Below are 19,680 nucleotides of genomic sequence, written 5' to 3' on the forward strand. Positions count from 1 at the left end.
GCCAGGCCGTTGCGGTTGTTGGTAGTGAAGCTGGCTTTTGCTTGGTCTGTTCCTTATGGTCTCTTGTTGTTTACTGCTAGCTTCTGGGATCAAACTTGCTTGTCTTGCAAAAAAAAAAACTGCTTTATTCTTCCAGTTGTTGGTCAATGGCTGTCACAGCTTACTATCACTTGTACCAATAACTTTTTATGTTTACCATTCACTTTCAGAGGTGAGAAAGAAATAGTGCGTTTTGCCCACTGCTCTGAACAATGGTGGCTATTCCAAGTTTAGCTTTGGAAGTACTCAGACTTTAGTGATTTTAAAACCACTACACATTTGTCCCTGTTTTATTGCCATTTTTATATACAATACATAAAATGACTAGAGTCACTTAGCCAACTGTAAAGATAACTTACCTTAACTTAACATGAAACTGGTCTTCATGTTGGTTCCTTTAGCAATTTCTTTTTCTTTTTCTCTCATGAACTTGAGAGGTGAAGTTCTTGAGCTATATGAATGGAGAGACTGCTTTGGTTCCTCTTTTTTTTTTTTTTTTTTTTCTTTTTCCCTGACACTTGCCAGCACTGGAATAAGCTTACATTAGTAGTCAGTCAGTCCTGCCTAAGCATTCCAGCATGGCTTTTGCTGTGGAAAGACTGTTGGATTTCACATTTTGTTCTTTAAGAAAATATTTAACTAGAATTTAATGGTTAGAAGTGCACTGGAAGTTGTCTCTACACTTTTTTGTGTATTTTTGTCTCTAATTGCCATCATACAAAGCTGACCAGGAGAATAATCATTGTAATTACTTTAATGTACCTTTTGTGAAGTTTGGTCAAGTACATTGGTCTGCAAGAAGACATCTCATAATGTATGTCGTGGGGAGGAGGAGGAGAAGTTTCACTTTTTAATTCATCAGCAGTTGTTAAGATAGATATCTCTAGGTTGTTACTGAAGTAAACTAGAGTATAAAATAAAGCGAGAGATGTGTGTATGTATCTGTGTATGTTTTTCTCTTAGCTGTCATACTTAATTTGCCTGTCAGTAATTTAGATTGGTTCTCATAATCTGGTAATTAAGTTCTAGAGATTTAAACAGAGCAAACAAATCGTGATGACTTCAGAAGATTCTTATGGTTCTTGGGTATATTGTGCTAATAAGAAAAATAAAAAGCTCAGGTGGATTATATATTATATGATGATGCTGATTTGAATTACTTAGGAGATTTCACCTGGTGTTGGATCCCCCAAAGAGCCCCCATTGCAGTTGAAATGGGGAGGAGAAATTACATGACTCTTGAACTACAGAAATCCAGTCATTCGTAGTTGATCTTGTATTTTCTTTGTACTTTCTGTATCAGTAAATAAAACTACATTTGACATCTTTCCTGGACTCTTGCTAGCTTCAGTTGTAATCGATATTACAGTTGGATATAGTATTTTTTTAATCAATATTAATGGAATCACTGGTACTGTACACATGTACACTTCTGGGCAATTGAGTGACTTGCAGTAATTTCTACTATAGAAGCTTCAGTTTGTTGACTATTACTGACCCACTGATGAAATGAAAACATTCTTTACATGTCACTGTGTAGTTTTCTGCTCATGCATTATAATGATCTAGTTTTAAAGTCAAACTTTTTATCTTGTGTGCAGGACATAGTTTACCAGTAATATTTTCCAGCAGCCTTGCTTGTCTATTAGAGATGAACAACTCATTCTTCCTAATGTAGTTACTAAGATTTTTGGAGTACCAGGTGATTTTTCTACAGTTCCAGTGTCTGATGGGCCCAAAATGAATGTGTAGGTGTTTTTAGCTGCCAGTTGTCTGCAGTTTGAGTGACTTCACATGCTTTTTTTAATTACTATCTCAGTAAGAGAGAGAAATAAGACAGCATGTTTTGCTAACACTTGTTTAACCTTTTCAGAGACAGAAATCAAAATTCTAACTTATAAGTACATATGTTTAAAAGGCATAGAGTATACCAAGTCAAACATCAAAGTCTTACTGTTGTATCCGGGAAGAGCAGTTACGATGTGTATCTAGATAAGATAATTTTTTGGAAGTGTTTGAAATGTAGTCTTTGTTCCAAACCAAGAATCAGCAGAACCATTTGATGAGGATGGAATGGATTTGTTATGTATTAGTTAGCTCAGTTAAGCAGAGAAACTGATTTCTCTATCTTATGAACGAAGAGAAACATGAGAAATTCAGGCCTGGAAGGGCTAGATGTGTGTGTGCTGCAACTCAGACTGATAGGAGTGTACAATCATACAGATACACTAATTCTTTGAATTACCCGTGCACTTGTTTAGTACTTCTCTTAGGAAGAGGCTGTGGGGACTGGCGTTGAGGGAATTAATAGCTAGCTCAGCTCGGAAATCTTGTACTTGGAACTGCTGGGGAGAGTGACAGGAGGAGAACAGCAGGCAGACTGGCGAAGTGTGAAATGTGGAGGTGAGAGTGGAGCCACACTGCAAAGAAGAATTTACTAACCTCCGTGCAGCAAGTGCAGAAACATTGAAATGGAGAAAATAGATGTGAAGAAGTATGTACATGTCATAACACATCTCTCAACTGATGCTTTATTTTGTCCAAATGAGGCTGCTGCAATAAGGGAATAGAATGTTTTGTTCCCATAATAGGTTACAGAAGACTGGATGAGACTGCATTGCTTACTCAGTCTTACAAATATTGGGCTAATTTTAGCCCATTCTAAAATATTCTAGTACAATTTGTAGAATATTTTTTCAGTATATGTAACTGCAACATATAAACTGAGACATGAATGTTTTCAGTAAAAGTGAATTTTAATTATTTGGTTTTTGGACTTTTTTAATTAAAATACTTAATGCATGTTAGAATTCCTTTCCTTAAAGAAAAAGGAAATGCTGAAGGGTTCTATTTTTCTTGCAAAGACCAAGTAGATGTCAATTTTAGCTCTTAATTACTGATAAACTAACTTCCTGTCAAGAACTGAAAAAGTAAAATAGTTTCAACTGCTGAATAGTGCTCTAGAACCGATAACTTTGCAATGCATTTAAGTTTGCAAACAGAAAATTGCAGGGAGTAAAATTTGGATGAGATAATCTTAAGTGAAAGGCGTAAATGTGTGCCTATTCCCTGAATAATACTACTTTTAAATATTAAAAACTTTGTTTTAATTTGAAAGGATTGTGCATGAACATATCATAGCATAGTAATGCTTTTTGTCGTGTGGTAGTAGCCACGTGTTTAAAAGAAAAAAACTTTGAGTAGCTGATTATATTTTTTTGAGACATGTTCCTTAATAGTTTTTTTTTCCATTTACTTTTTTGTCAATGATATTTGTGTATATGAGAAATATGTAATTTTTTTATGCAGACAACATAAGATGAAAAAATAGTTATTTATTTTGCCTTTTAAGTCTGTTATCTAGGGTTGGTATGTTTTTCATCTTTTGTGCTTGAGAGTACAGATGAGAGCAGAGACAATGATGATTCAAGCTAAGACAATGCAACATTAAATTTCAGCTTTCTTCATCTCAAAGCAAGTTCCTGAATTATATAGCTGTTGTAATGTGTATGCACACATGTAGCTCATTCCTTCTCAAGGAAGATGATATTTGATTTCATCCTATTATGAAATGTGACTTCTTAATCTCAAAGATCCATGGATTGGAAATGTGTTCCATTTCCAGATATGCACGCTGAAACTTCTTCCAATTCAGTAAGGAAAAAATATTGTTTAGACAAACATCCATATTTTAAATGTATGCATTTTAAATGTTGCATGGACTTTATTAATTAAATATGCACTCAATTATGGAATAGTAGAAGTGAGGCTACAAAATAAGGCAAAAGTTCCAAAAATTGAATTTTGTGAATTTAATTTGCTTTTCATGCCTAAGTACTATGATAATTTTCAGTTGCATTATATTATTAGACATTTGGGTAAAAGAACATTGTACACTATCGGACTGATGATGGGAAAATTGATTTTGTTTGGGCCTCTTGGATCATCACTATCATATCAAATTAAAATGGGAATACAAAGTTTCTCTTATTACATGTTGATGCTGAAACAAGATTAATCAAGATGCCATCATGGAAATCATGGCTAGGACTGATCTTCAGGGAAATTAATACGACATTTTGTTTATTCTGTGAAGAGCTTTTTTTTTCTAGCTGACTATTTAAACATCTACAGCAGACCCCAAGATCTGTGATAGGTAATAAACTATAGGAAAATTTTCGGCAAGTTCATGTTCCAACTCTGTCTGTCTCTCTTGTAATGAATTTTTCTCACGTAAAATCTGTAGCTTAATCTTGTTCCACACAATCCATTAGGAATTTGTGAGTTGAGTATTTCAAGTGTGTTGATTTTTACTAGATGCATAGCAAATGATCAGTTGGAAATTAGGCTTACTTTATAGCGCAAGTTATATTAGATTTTTGACAGTCCGCTATTATCATGGAGCTTGGAAGTGTTCAGAACAGTTTTTGAATAGGCAAGCTTGCGTGTGTTTAAAACGGTAGCTTTTTTGGGGGGAAATGCATTCTGCTCGCGAGTGTGTTGTTCTCTTCCTCTACTGATCTCCATACTCTGCTATTTCCCTTTAGTCTAATTTGCTTACTTTTTTCAAGTATCAAAATCCTTAATTAAATCAAGACAGGTGAGTTTCTGGCTTAGAAGTGAGGAGCTGTTTAAATGTTCCCTGTATAGCCCAGCCCAGGTTTTGGGCTGTTGGCAGCAGGCGGTTGGTGGTGGGGTAACAGTGGGTAGCGCAGTGTGTTCGCATCTGCTGCAGCGTTACGTTACGTTTGTTCTGAGCTCAGTTAGCTACAGAATGGAAAATGCCGTTCTTGGCAGGGCCCTGAGACAGTTAGGAAAAGCTTTAGCAGCCTCGGGGCCTTTTAATGTTACTCGCATCAGAACTGAACTCTCGATCAGTGAGAACGTGTGCTGCAAAATAAAACGTGCTTCTGGCCCAAGATAGAGGTGGGGTAGAGGAGTCTTTCAGGAGATGAGGGTTACTTATGCTTGGAGGTTCTTTGGACATTTCCTTTCTACCCTGCCGATTGTTCTTAGGAATCCTTATCCTACGCGCAGGACCTCATTATTTCTCTTGCAGCACAGACTCAGAATCAAAGGAGTTTGCTGAAATTTTAGGTTGAAATAAGCATGTTATAAATGAAATAATGGGGCACTTAGACACAATGGGAAGGATAACTGCAGGGAAATAGTGAGGCTATAGATAAAACCATGGTTTGGACTGGAACCTCTTGATGACATTTTAACAAGTGGAATGAATAGAGGAATTTGGTCCCTTCAGGGCAGACAGAGACCCTCCTTATGCTCATGATATTCTAACAGTAATTTTTAGGTTAAAAACCATGCTAGTGTAGACCACGGTTATCAGATATAGTTCTCTGCAGTTGCAGAAAGCTTCATAAGAGATTATCTAATCCAATAGGGTTCACAAAACATCAACTGTTCAGGCACAGTGAGGCAGTCTTAGAATCTATATTAAAACACACAAGAAACAAAGAAGCCTTTCTATAAACTACTACTGGAAGCAAGGCCAACCAAAGACTTGTTGGAAAATTTCTATGGGAATTTCCAGGAAATTTCTGTGATCCTAGGAAGTGGTTTGTATACAACACAGCAGAGGAGAAGTGATCTCACTTAGGGAAGATTCCTTTCTGGGCTTAAGCTTACTCATGTTTAACTCAAAAATGTGAACAGTAGGTATTCTGATAATAGAGAGAATCCTAGCACTAGCCTGTGATGCTTCATAAGAAGGCAGTTGTTTTTTATGATCCTCTTCTTTTATAAGCTGGTCTTATTCATGAAGGATGGAAAAAAGAACATTTTTAGATGACTGCAAATACAAGAATAACCTGAGGTATGGAACTAACAAATATTAAGTATGGCTTCATAGGTAAACCTAGAGGAATTGAATGATTAATCAATTCTTTAAGCCATTTCTTGGGGATAATACTAAATCAGACACTATAGGACTTATATTACAAAGCTTTAATTTGCAACTCTCTTGTAGTTCGAATAGTTTGACTTAAAGATTCGTTGTTGTCAGAATAGCATTAGCTTGTTCATTCTGGGGCAAGGACAGTTGCTGTTTCTTGAGGTGTTTTTGTTTTTGTTTTTTTTTCCTAAAACAATAGTAAAGGCATAGGGGAGATGAAAATTCTTTTTTGCAGTGAATGTTTAACTAAGAATAAAATGATACTCGTATCCTGCCTCTAGAAAGGAAAACGTTTTCTTTTTCCAACTAGAAAATGCTGTAGAAAATGCTGTTTATCCCAAATTGTTTATCATGTCACTTTGTGCGTGGAACAGACTGAATGCTGTTTTGACTACTTAAAATATTTTGTTGCAGACTTTTCTCCCTTCTAAGTAGGTTGTATAAATAACTGGTTGTATTTTAAGATTTACTGTTTGGTTATCTTTTCATAATGAATATGTTTTCAAAGTGACACTTATTTCAAGATGACATATTTTTGCTATCGATGGTAGGAAGATTTTATTATAGGAAGAACTTTAAACTGGAAGGCTGAGAAAGCGTGTGAGTATAAATTAGGAGAATAAGGATCCCTTTAGCATGTTCTGTCATTGAGCAATAAGTATTTCCTATGTTATACTGTGACTACCCAAAGTTGGTGGGTTGTAAGCATGGTGGCGATATTTGTGGGTTTTTTTCCCCCCTCATGCTTTTTCATTAATATCTTTGTCTTTTCTTGCAGATAAAATGCAGACCTTTAATGAAGATAATGAGAAGAACAGTCATTTCATTTGTGAGAATGCTGAAGACAGTAACAAAACCCATGCTGAAACTACAGACGTTTCTGGATACAACATTGAAGCCAAGGACTTGTCTGATTCTTGGGACTCCCATATCGGAAGAGCAGCAGACTCTCCATCAGAAACATCTCAGACTAAGGGGCCATTAAGAACTCACTTGTATGAATGGGAGGATGAAACTGAAGACACCAGAACTGGAGAGTATATATTAGGTTTTGACAATGAACATCTCTTGGAGATGAAGAACAAGGATGAGGAGTGTGACAAAGAAGATACTGAAAATCCAAAGGAAGCCATTAGTGAAGAACTTGTGCAAACTATTCCTAGGCCAAGCAACTGTAGGACATATTGTAGATCCAACAAAGCAAAACAACAGGGGGCAACAAATTTTGACAAGCTAATGGATGGCACTAGCCAGTCTTTATCCAAAGCGAACAATGAGTCAAATAACGATGGTCTGAACCCAGCAAGAAAAGTTTCTTTAAGTAGTGGGACCACTTTTAGAGGGACGGTTGGACGGACTAGAGACTACACTGTTCTACATCCGTCATGCTTATCAGTTTGTAATGTCACCATACAGGATACCATGGAGCGAATTGATGAATTTACCACAGCAGCCCCTACTGACTTGGGAGAAGCTGGACGTTTAAGGAGGAAAGCAGATATTGCTACTACAAAAACTGCAACCAGATTTCGACCAAGCAATACCAAATCCAAAAAGGATGTCAAATTAGAGTTTTTCGGGTTTGATGATCAAGATGAGGGAGGGGGAGATGAAGGCGCCTCTAGAAGTTCTGGAAGTTCCAATTACAAAATTAAGTACTTCGGGTTTGACGACTTGAGCGAAAGTGAGGATGAAGATGAAGAGTGGCAGTTAGCAGAAAGGAAAGCTAATAAAAAACGAAGTAGAACTGCACCATCTTCCTCGCTACAGTCAACCTCTGAGGGCAGTGAAAACTGTCCCCAGGATAGCCAGCTCAGTACTAATGCAGGTAAGGAGAACTCTTCTGGGATACATATTTAAAATTTATATTTAGTTGATTATTTATTATTATTATTAATTTTTGCCTAAGTTTACCGTAAGAGTCTGATCAATGTTACTGGTTTGGAAATCTAAAAGTTAACTCTGTTTATTTCTGCTGCAGTCTTGTCTGGTGTTCCATAATTGTCTTTAAAAATACTTTATACTCTTTGATCTCATGCCACAGGTAGAGAGCTTTCTTTCTGAAAATAAGATTCTTCCCTTTTGTCATGTTGGGTGTGTAATAGCTCTCCCTAGAAGGCAGAGATCTTTCCACAAAAGCTGCACATCAACCTAAAATTACTGAGCTGAGTGCAAACATTTTTGGTTGAAATTTCACAGTTCGTGTGAGAAATATCTATTTAAAAGTCACTTACAGAGCTGAAATATATCTTTTGTTCTGTGCTGTTGAACATGTTTGTAAACAGACTGGAACTTTGTCCAGTCCAGTCTTAGCTGCTGATGCCGGGCACAAGGGGGAGAGGCTGTTGGGATCCCAGAAACACCATGCTCATGCTTCCTTTAAGTGATGGCTGGCTTTCTGCACATTGAATCACTTTTACTTCCAGTTTTCAGCTGCAAAGCAGATGTTTCTATCTTCTATGTAGCTTAAATATATAATTGTTTAGACAGTATTTGATGAGTAAATTCTGGTGTGCGAGTGCTTTTGAAAAACTAGGCTGTCTCCTGATGATCTACGGGTTCCTTGTAATGAATTTGATTGAGGTCCAGGTATGTTGTTAGCGAAGTGGAAAGGGAACAACTTTGAAGGGTTTCTTTCAGCTTTTTTCTTTTTGAGGAAGTTTAGTATTAAAGAGCTTTGTATGTAGGAATAAGTATTTCAGATGGCTTCTAGGGAGCCTTTTGACCTTCTACTCTGAATCAAGAAGCCACAGAGGAGCTTTTATCCATTCACTGAAATTATTATAATCTTAAGATTTTGGTAAGAAGTGCTTCATTGCAGTGAGGAAAGAGGAGGATTCAACTGTAGCCTTGTGAACACTGGAAAGCTGTTTTTCCTTCAAATAGCTGCTTCTACTATAATAAATAAATAAATAAATAAATTTCCCAGAAAGAATGTTTGTGCCTGCTGTTCTAGTTACAGCTTTCCCTAAACAAACAAATAAACAAAAACAAAAAAACAGGGTTATCTGTTAGACGTTTTAGTCAAAGGTGTATATATTTGCTAATGTTTTTGGTGAGTTTTAAAAGGACTAAGTTGATAACAATTTTATATGGGAAGATTCTGTTTGTAAACAACAAACTTGCATTTGTTCTAAAGATTTTTTTTTAGTTCTGTCAAGATGCTTGAGTTCCAGTCTCTGGAAAATGGATTTATCTTGCAGGACCACTTCTGCAGTGTTCCATCCATGCTCCCCTCTCTGACTAGTCTGCATTTGTTCAGATCATTATTCCAAGGGAAAAAAAATCCCTTACACAATCAGTGCAGCTGAGATGCTAATCCATCAAATAATCCTTTCAGCTGCAGTTCTCTGGAGTCTGAAAATACCTACTGTTTGTATTCCACACTACATTCACCAAAGGGATTATTATACTCTTAGGTATCTCAAAATTCTGTGAAATGTTTTCCTAAGATTCGTGTGGCACAAATAGGTGTAAATATGTGTTTCTGTTAGTTTCTTAAATGTGGTTATCCAGTTCTCAGGTAAGAACTGGCTCTCAGTACCCTCTTTGAGGTACACTTTTCATTTTTGTATCTCCTTTACTCACTCGGTTCCTGTTTTGTTACATCGTACCCGGTGAGATTCGACTTGCATTCTCTTTCTGAAAATCCAGTGGTGACTTGAACTTTATTCCCTGACTCATTGCACAGTCTCAATCAGTGTAACATAGATTATGAAGGTCTGTTGCCCTAAAATTTTCTAAGCCCCTGACATGTTTTTCATTGTTTTCTCTCAGACCTTTCACAATCTTGAGTATCATGACAGCTCAGAACATCCCTGTTAAAGTCCTTCAATATATAGTAATGAATTATTCTGTCTCTTGAGAATTTAATAAATGCTTCTGGATCTAAACCTGAAGTTGGGGTGTATGACACTGCTGTGAGGCATCTTCTTTACATACTGAAGAAAAGCCACTTCTGCATCCATGGAGAATCGAGATGTTTGATTTAATCTCAAAGGTTTTTTTTGAAGTTTATCTTGCAAAATAATTTTATTTCCTAAAATTACAAACAGTGCTGAAAGGTGGTAATTCTACCCTAGTTAATCTTATGCTATTCTTCTTAGTACTAATATAGACCTACAGATAAAAATCCAGTGTACCAATTCCAGGTTGACAAGATAGGTACTAGATTATGTCTCTGATTTCCAGCTCTCAAAGTTATTAGGCAAATTTGTTCTTCCTTTCCTATTTTAGTTTATAGAAACACTATTGGCCATGTGGATTTATTCCCTTGGTGGTAATCTGTATCTCACTTCAGATTTTCACATAATTTTGATTATTCTTTCTGAGGAACTACCAATTAATGACTGTAAAGCAGTCAGTGCTGGTGGCTGACTAATGCCAGTATGTCAAGGAATAAGATGATTGAATGGTTTCGAAGTCCTTGTGTTTAAAATATCTCCTTGAGAAGATGTGGACAAGTGATCTTGCATTTTTGTATAGATAATGATGATAAGGTAGGATCACCCAAAGAACATAACTCAATGACTTTTATGTCCCCCTGTGAAAAAACAAACAAACAGAAAAACCCGAACTGAAGGTCAGATTAACATGTTGAGATGTGGTTAGTAAAGATCATTCAAAGGACTTGAAGGCATGGCATATGCTTTCTGGAGTTCAAAGCTATGTGGCTTTTTTCTCTTTGAGGATTTAGTGAGACGATCTCCTATGTTACAGTATCAATATGGGAGGAAAATCTTTCCCAGCAATTGGAAACAAGAATCCTAGGCCCTTTGAAATCTCCCAAGTTAGTTTACTGAAGTGTAAACTGCCCTGTTAACTCCAAATATCAGCAGGCATGAATCCTGAAAGGGACTTTTCAGTAGAAGTGGTAGAATAAGCAAGTTTTGGGGTGGTGAGGTATTTATTTATTTTATGTTTCTTCTGTGTTGTTTGATAGGCTTGCCTGCAGAAATCTTCATGAAGATGCTCTTAGGTTCCTAAACGCTTTTCGTAGGCTGCTTTATCTATTTATTTGTTTTAATGGAGGCGCTTCATAACTTCTGTGAGCCTTGAGATTTTTGGTGAAGCTTTCAGTTCTAGTTAAAACCTCTACTTTTTCAGTTGCAATCTAAAATTCTTACATGTCTGTGTAGCAGCCCAGTGAGGCAAAGGCCTCTCACTCCTGAGCCTCCCAGCTGCAGCCTGCCAGAATGCTAAGGGCTAAAAATACCGATTAGACTTACTAGATATAAAACCTGTTGGTCTGAAACAGTACCCATGTCATTTCAGTAGCCAGAATACAGGATGACTCTAGTAAAGAGGAGCTTTTGATACTAAAGGAGAGTGACTTAATTACTTGACTATGTTAATCAATGCAGAGCTGTGTCCAAGGGAAATTGGAGCTAATCAAAAGGAAGCATAAACCTTAACCAGAAAGAACTCTAAGCTTCAGTTACGACAAAAGCCCTTCATTTTGGTGAAAATATTATACTTCCAGTAATAACTGCTACCAGTTTGTCTCTTCTTTTTCTAAAGACCCTGTTGTGGTGTTTAGTGGTGTGAATGGTCAGTAAGATTTCTAATATATTGTGAACTTGTGGACTCAACGTTTCATTGCCCAGCTGTTCAACTGGGACAGCTTAGGCATATATTAATATTTGCTATACTATGTTTCTTTTTGGCCAATGACAATAAAATTACAGAAAGCAGCAAGCACAAAAAAATGGGAAAAACGTTCTGACTAAAATTAAACATTTGCTTATCTTAATGTAGTTTAGCAGAAATAGCATGGCACGATTGCCCCAAAACATACCCCTCAGAGAAACTAAAAATAGCTGTCCTGTTTAACGTGTTTGTTTTTATCCGCTTATGTCCTTCTTTACTATATATCTCTTAAGCAGTAATCAAGAACTATTGTATTCTTGATTTAAATCATAGTAGCAGTTATTGTGTTATTGTTGTGTGTGTTACAGCTAACATTTTGCTTTGTAAGTCAGTTCTGATGTATAACTAAGCATATGTCATGCACTCATTTTCCTTTCAGTGAGCAAAATGAGATTCCTGCAGTCTTTGTGTATAATAAAATAGCTTTTGTTTATCAGAATATCTAGTGCTCGATTTGCTTTTGATGAGCAAACTACACCACCGCTTCCCCCCTCTTTTTTTTTCCTTCTTTCTTTATATCTCTGCAATACCCTTAATAGGGTCAACTTTTTTAGCCAGCTAAGATTACATCAAAATCCTCAAAGGCAGAGTCCCGTGTGGACTTGAAAAATCTTTTGCAGAATTACTGTCAGGTCTAAAATAAAACTGGGTTGTTTTCTGTAAGAAATTAGGCTTCTGCTGTTACTATGGTGTTGCTTCTAGTTAGTCTTTGAACTTCTTTCTGATTTTAACCAAGTCTGATAAATGGGCTCCAAGATATTAAATGCCTTGAAGATGGTTGGGTAGAGGAGAAAAGGCGTTATATTTTTCCATACTGAAAAGAAATCAGTATGATTACTGCTTTTTTTTAGGCGTTGCAAAGTCTATATAAGAGAGGGTCAGCAGAAAAGTCTTCATTAGTGTCACTGCTTACCAAGCTACTCATGGCTCAGTTGATATTAACAAAAGATGTTGTTTTCCATTTAGTTTAGGTTTGAGAATCTGGTGGGGTATGTATGCAAAGTGCTTTTAGGATACCTAGAAGGCACCAGAGAGCATTGCCTAAGTAAAAGCATTCCAGATACTTTTGTACTTAGTTTCATAAGATTATTTGATATGCAAATAGCATCAAAAGATACAAAATTATCATATGATAAGTAGGAGGAGTTGGAACTTTTTATCAGACTAGTTTCTTTGAGTTGAAAGTTACTTAATTTGTGTGGGATATTTCAGTATCAGATAGGGGTAGAATTCAAAGGAAGGAGCTTAGATGATTTTTAAAATTACGGTTTAGGTGCTACAGAGCACTGTTGATCATTGTTAAGCACTATACCAGCTCCAAGTCACAGTGCAAGTCACAAATTATTATGGTAATTTGGTGTGAAAAGACATCTTGTGTTTCCAGAATGATTTGCGTGTTTGTAATTACTGTAGTTGTGAGAGTTGTTTTTAGCTTTTAACTACAATTGGCGGGGGTCAGGAGGGATATCCAGGTCTGTTGGTTTATTTTACTTTGGGAATTGCATTCAGTGTCTGGCGGCTTTAAAAGTATTTCTAGAATCCGTGTGGATGTATTTCTGAGCAGTTTGATTTGATTCCTTTAACTGGTTAATTCCAGTGAAGGCCTAGGTTGAATTCCATATGTAGATTTGGAAGCAGTTTTGCTTTTAGTTTAATGATAGTAATTGGTTTTCCATCTCTTCCCCCCTTTACCCCCCCCTCCGTTTAGTCTAATTTTAACAAAATGTCTTTTAAAAAGTCACAGTTATTTTTTTTAAAAAGCTTCGTTCATAGCGTATTCCTAAGCCCTTGTGCTGACATTGTACAACTGGGCAGAAAGCCAGTGTGCTGGGGTGGGAGAGGCTGGTCCCGGTAGGTGCCCTGTGGTGCGTCCTGCCTGCCCTGGCCTTGACAGGGCTCCTGAGATGGACTGCTGTTTAAAATACATTTGGGTCTTCTTTTAAGAATACTTACATTCCCCCAGCTTCTTAGACTATAACAAGATATACAATCATTTTCGGATGAAGTTTTGTGTACTTGCAAGTGCTGTTTGAAGTCCATTAGCCTCTGTTTAGGCAGCGTTTGGTTTGCTTTTGATTGCCTCCTCACCCAGGAATTTGACCAGATCTGTTTACTGGATGTGCGTGCACTTGGAAAACAGTAGTTTATTAGAGTAACTGATCCAACCTGCTTGTATTTTTGCAGTGCAGTTTAGAATAGCAGCAGGTTCTTTGGCATAGATGAGTTATCTGAACTGTTCTAAAGATGTAGTGTGTCACTCTGCCTGTCTCTATTTCCTTTTTGAAATTTATGGTTACTTCTGGCCTGTGCCAAGTGAAAGAACATAAGTTATTCTGCAAGGGCTGACATTTCAAATATAACACAAGTTTAAAGAAGAAAAAAATGGGACAAGGTTTAGTTAGATCAGTGAACTGTAGGTTTACAGTCCAAAACTGGGTATTAGAAATATCAATGAGGCAATTATTGGATATACTGACAAGCTGTTCAAACAGTTGCTTGTAGCTGCCTCTTGTCTGAGCTGATGGCTGCAATTGTTTTTGTATTGTTCACAGGAGAATAAGTAGATATAAACGTGCTACCCTCATAAGAAATGAGTAAGATCAATTCTTTAGTCTTGTATTTGCAGTAGGAAAGTTTCTTCTAATGCTTTTATTCTTGCACTTTTGAAGAATCTCATGTACTGTTTAATTTCTTTGCTCAGAGTTGTGTCTGTAAGCCTTAAACAAGCAGGTGAACCAGGGGATTCAGCAGAGTATGTATGTGGAGTGGGGGAATAACTTCAATTTGATCCATTAGGCAAGGAATGTTGTAGAAATTGTGACAGTGTATGTTGTTATGATATGATCTACCTATTATGACAGTCCAGCCGGTAAACCTCAGCTCTGTCCAGGACTACTTTTAATCAGATTTAAAAATAATTTTATATCTGAAGATTATATTGATTATTCTAACTTCAGAAGCCATAGATATGGAAACTTCAGATGCGAGAAATACTCTAGCAGTTCAACGATTTCCCTTACAGTCGTGTTTTACGCTTATATTTATCTCTTACAGATCTTCTGGAGTTTTCAGAGGATGCATCTGGTGTGCCTGAAGGCAATAAAAAGTCCACAAACAAACAAGGTGATAAATCTAAGGAAAACACCAGGAAGATTTTTAGTGGACCAAAGCGGGTGAGTAATAATACTTCTAGGCCAAGACAAAGCTCTTATTTTAGTTAACTCTTCAGCGTTAGGTTTTCTACTTATGTAACAAGGCCTTTTGTCCCAGTATATAGCTGCATTTGAGATAATGTGTTGACTTTTACTGTTAAGATCACAATTTACATCTGGAAAGTAAAACCTTCAAGTGAAAAACTCTGCATGGATTACTGTAGAATTTCACTTTTCAGATGCAAATCTGAGATCAGGGATTGTGCAAAGGTAATTCTTTCCCTTCCAGATTATTGTTCAAGCATCATTATATGCTATACACTGTTTTCCTTTCTCCATTCTCCAAGAAATATATATCATATTACAGGGCTGAAGTTGGAAGCTTGGAATTTGGTGTGGATATAGTCTTTGGAAGGACTGGTGCGTTTGATTTGGTATATGGAAAAGTTAAATGTCTTTAAATAGGAAAGAAAAGAAACCGTAGACCCGTAACACCTACCTCACACCCTCTAACCGTTTTGTATTAGGTATGAATCTGCCGTTTCAAGCTTACTCCTTTTGCTAATGCTAAGTGTCCTTTTTCTATCTGGTATTCTACATTAGTTAAAAAACGCACGTACAAAGGAAGTTTTAGTTAGCTACTAGCTGAAGCTATGCAATAGTAGGATCCATGTAACTTCTATTCAGTGAGTATTTTTCTTACCTGATTGTTGAGGATACCCGTTTATATCAGGCCTTTTCATATGCTTTTTGCAAAGTGAATTCCCATTATCTGGTGAAGAGATTTTGCTCTCTTAACATTGTGGAAATCCAGAACTGGTGTAATAAGGGAAAGGAAAAACTGAGTAGGGAAATAGTTGCATTTCTCCTTTCTCTTTGAGTTCCTTAAGGTTTGGAAGACCTAGCAATTTCATGTTAAAGTAGAAGTGTTTTTTATATGTGCAGAGGAGTGTGTTAATAGTTCAAAAGCTCTAAGCATTTTTAAAGCAGTATTCTCCTTTGTCGTTTTTTTCTAAGCGATCTTAATAGTTGCCTTTTTCATAAAGGTAGCTAGTTACTACTTCTGGACAGTGGCTTCTCTTGAAGTTGTTCCAAGTGTGTGCATGTGTGTAATGGTTTTTTCTTCTTTTCTAGAGCTGAAAGTTTGGGATATTTTTGGTTTTTATCCTCCTCAGCTATGTTGATGTATAATCATTTTCCATTTTAAAATATGGGCTGGTGGGTGAATGAAAGATGGCAAATTTGTTACATTTCTCAAAGTGTGCAAGGGAATATTTTCATGTCAAGGGAAGCGTGACCAATGAGCACTTTCAGTTGTGTTGCCCTTTTGAGAAGTCGTTGCTTCATGACTTTGAACAGAATGGGGAGCTCTTAGTCACTGCCTCTTGCTTTCAGATTTTGAAAGCAGGCTGCCAGTGGGTGAGGAGGGTATTCTCAGAACAAGTTCTTGAAGATTATAATTTGTCAGCTTCAGTTGATTTTTTTTTCTTTTTTTTTAATTAGAGCTTTGTCAGCTTCAGTTGATTTTTTTTTCTTTTTTTTTTTTTTAATTAGAGCTTTCCATTGGTGAACCGGTCACAGTAGACTGGGAGGCAGAAGTGCAGGGAATGTGAATGAAACTGTAGCTGTCTGTCTTGCTGTATTTTTCAGCAGCAAAGAACAGCTGTAGGTGTTCTGGTGAATATGGTTTTTAAACTTAATGTGCTTCAGCTTTTTGTACTTTAAGTACTTGAGGGTTTATATGAAAATTCCTTTAATTTTGAACATATTTATCACAAAATTAGACTAAATACCTTACAGCAATATCCTACTATAAATAAATATATATTAAAAAAAGACTGAAAGAAATCTAGAAAATTCACAGTTAGGAATAAACTTAATTGAAGTGGAACATGTAAGGATTAAACAACCTCTTTGATTCTGCAGTGATGAAACTGATATTTGAGTAGAAATGGCTGTAATTGTACTTCAGCTTTTTGAACTTGCATGTTTTGTAATCATATGTTTTATTACATGGAGCTACTTAAAAGAAGAAACTTGTAAAGCTTGTTTTGGTGATAGATTAGAGATACTAATTGTTTTCATAAACAATAAATATAAACTCTTGATCTCAATTCTGTTTTAATCGAATTCTTATTCTGGGAGATAAGGGGGGAAAAAAACAACCTCTAAAAGATTTTTAAATCTTTAACATAAAATACCTTAACCTGAAACCAACTACCTGGTCTAAAAGGGTGTATGTAAAACTTGCTGCACTGTTTCATTACCTTTTTTTATTTTCTTGCAGAAACTAGCAGATATTTTCTGCTAGGTGGTGATGTTAGAGGTATGACTGGCTGTGTCACATTAAGCTGAAAAAGAAATAGCTCTGTAATTCTCAGGAAGCAACAGGTGATATGGTTAAACTTCAGTAAATTCAGAGAGCTGATTCTCTCCCCCCATGGTTTGTACTTAGCAACTCTCTCACTCCTAACTCATGTTAATACTTTTGAAATCTGACTATTACATTCAGATGGTAGAGTCTAATTCTTGAAACTTTGAGCATTTGTGTAGTAAAAGATTGCAGACATTAATGGTTAACTTCTCCCAAACTACTGTTCATGTAAGGAGTCTCACTGAAACCTTTGACTACTCTTATGGATAATAATGAGCATAAGAGTTACAGTAGTGTGTACATCAGGGATGTAAAGTCTCAACTTGAATGAATTCTGCTTTTAAAGATGACTTAAATTTCTTTGTCCTGAGTCTGAGTTACAGGGAAAATATTGTGCATGGTAACATAATTATGTACTTACGTATGTAAATATTGGCATTACTTAACTCCCAAATTATGGGTGTGAAGCATGCATGAGTCTGCAAAAGTTTGTTTGCAGTTGTTGAAGTTAAAACTTTTAATTAAACTAGCATCTTGCTCTAAAGCAAGTAAATTGGAGAACCCCATATGGTCATGGTGCACCTCTCTTGCTGGACTCTTCCAGCTTAATCCCCCTTCTTACAGAAGAAACAAATCCTCAGTTATCAGGCAAAATAAATGAGATATACAAGAACTCTTTTTTTTGTTGCTATGGTATGAATCTAGTCAGACTGAAAGCTTGAAAAATCCTAAGAAGCAGCCATAAGGTCCTTTCCTGAGATCTCTTCTTCCTGCCTTTTCACCATGAGTTTCAGGCAGAGAGAGCAAAGGAGGAAAATTAATTTTTGTAGGAATAATGTGGAACAGTTCTCAGTGGTGTTTTGCCAAGTATCTGTGCCTCTAAGTATGAGCCTAGGAGGGAAAGAAAGGCTTAAAAATGGAAGTTAAAGAGAAATAGTCTATCCTAAAACTTAATCTTTTATTTATAGTTCTAGAAATTGGTACTGTCTAAATACCATACCATCTCAGGTATGTAGTGCCAGAACTACATATTCGGTCAGTGTTTCTGTTGACCAGCATTTCATCCAGGAGCATCAAATCCTCTGAACTGCAGTGTGTTTTGGGGATGACGCTCTGTTCCTACACTTGCAATGTCCGGTAAGAGGAATCGGTGTGCTGATCCTAGTTCTGCCTGTGGCACAGAAAGGTAATGTAGGCAACTTGAATACTGACTACATGTGAATATTCCAGGGTCCAGATGTAAACAGAGTTGCTCTGTTACTCAGCTACAAGGTAGGTAGCTTTTCAGCCTTAAGCAAGGCGTGGGAGAGACCGTAATCCTTGCATTTGTGCTGCTAAGACAGATGGCAGACTGACTGACTGCCGGTGTGTGAGGTGGGGCAAGGGAGGCATACTAGAAAGAAGTGTTGAGTCTTCCAAGTAAACATACCCAAAGGTATCTTCTGTGTTTTCTCAGATAGGAGACAAATAGCAGCATAAAATTCCAAGGTATTGGATCACTGCTGTATCAGGATTTTATTCTGTTCCTTAGAATTGATGAACTTTTAAAAGGAGTCTTTTGGAATTAATTTCTTAGCTCCTGTTATTCTTTGCCCTGAGTGTATTTCATAACACTTTTGTGCTAGCATTTGTGCTAGCATTGACAGAATGCAACTTAGCATCTATAAAATCTTGAAATTTTCTGGAAAGAATAAAAAGTACACAAAAGCGAGGAAGAGTAGATATCATGTGGACTGTTTGTTGCTGACTCATGGACTAATGTTCAAATTAAACCTGATGTTAACGTTAGTCAATTGCTTAATGCATTCTGAGTTCAGTTAAAATTTGTATTTTTCCCTTAATTCCTATTGTAAAAGTGGGTACCTAAATGTGTATAAAAAATTAAGCTAGCTTAAATATATTCTCTTGCTTTGATTTGATTATCTTAAATAAGGGGAAATTTTTCTGAATTTGAGTGTTCTGCTTCTAGTAAATCTATGTCTGTTTAGCAACTTTGTAGGCCTTTCTTCTGTGTGCACACAGTGAAACAAAGAACATTACAGCAGTCTTTTTTTTTTCCCCCTCTCATTGTGTACGTGTTGGATTGTATACGAAGAGGTATGAAAAATGCCATTACAACCAACTTGAGTGTCGTACTGCTTCCCTTGCGCCCGATTCAAGTATTGAACAAAGGACTTTTCTGTGTGCGGCACTTTATTTCACTGGTTTATAATAGTGGTGGTGTGTTAAAGTTACTTCACTAGTGCACTAGATGTGAAAAGTTGAGCTCTTGTTGCACTAGGCTTAAAAAAAGACTGTAAGGAATAGTTTTGTCCAAAAAAGAAAAAAATATACAGGCATAAATATTTGTTTAAGCAGTCTTTTGCTCTCCTTTTGCCCCACCTGCTCACCTCTTTTCCCCTTGTTCCTGCAGTTTGACCATGCTATATGCTGAGCTAAATTAAGGAACTGATCTGTGTTTGAGAAATAGCCCACAGAAGGGAAACATCTAATATGAATCCTAGTCTGGTTCACCAGGAGACTGTAAAAACAATTGCATCTTTGCAGTTGAGGGA

At 36.6% G+C, this 19,680-nt stretch overlaps 1 protein-coding gene across 3 annotated transcripts in view; it reads left to right on the forward strand.

Annotated features, from left to right (window-relative positions):
• Positions 1-19,680, forward strand: part of WAPL (WAPL cohesin release factor) — a 73,122-nt gene that overhangs the window by 15,473 nt on the left and 37,969 nt on the right. For all 3 annotated transcript variants that reach the window (XM_062580210.1, XM_062580208.1, XM_062580209.1), the window contains exons 3-4: positions 6,729-7,778; positions 14,654-14,772. In XM_062580210.1, the coding sequence (XP_062436194.1) occupies positions 6,729-7,778; positions 14,654-14,772 (1,169 nt within the window). The remainder of the gene's footprint in view (positions 1-6,728; positions 7,779-14,653; positions 14,773-19,680) is intronic.

The sequence above is a fragment of the Rhea pennata genome, chromosome 7 (assembly GCF_028389875.1).
Source record: "Rhea pennata isolate bPtePen1 chromosome 7, bPtePen1.pri, whole genome shotgun sequence".
Classification (NCBI taxonomy): domain Eukaryota; kingdom Metazoa; phylum Chordata; class Aves; order Rheiformes; family Rheidae; genus Rhea; species Rhea pennata.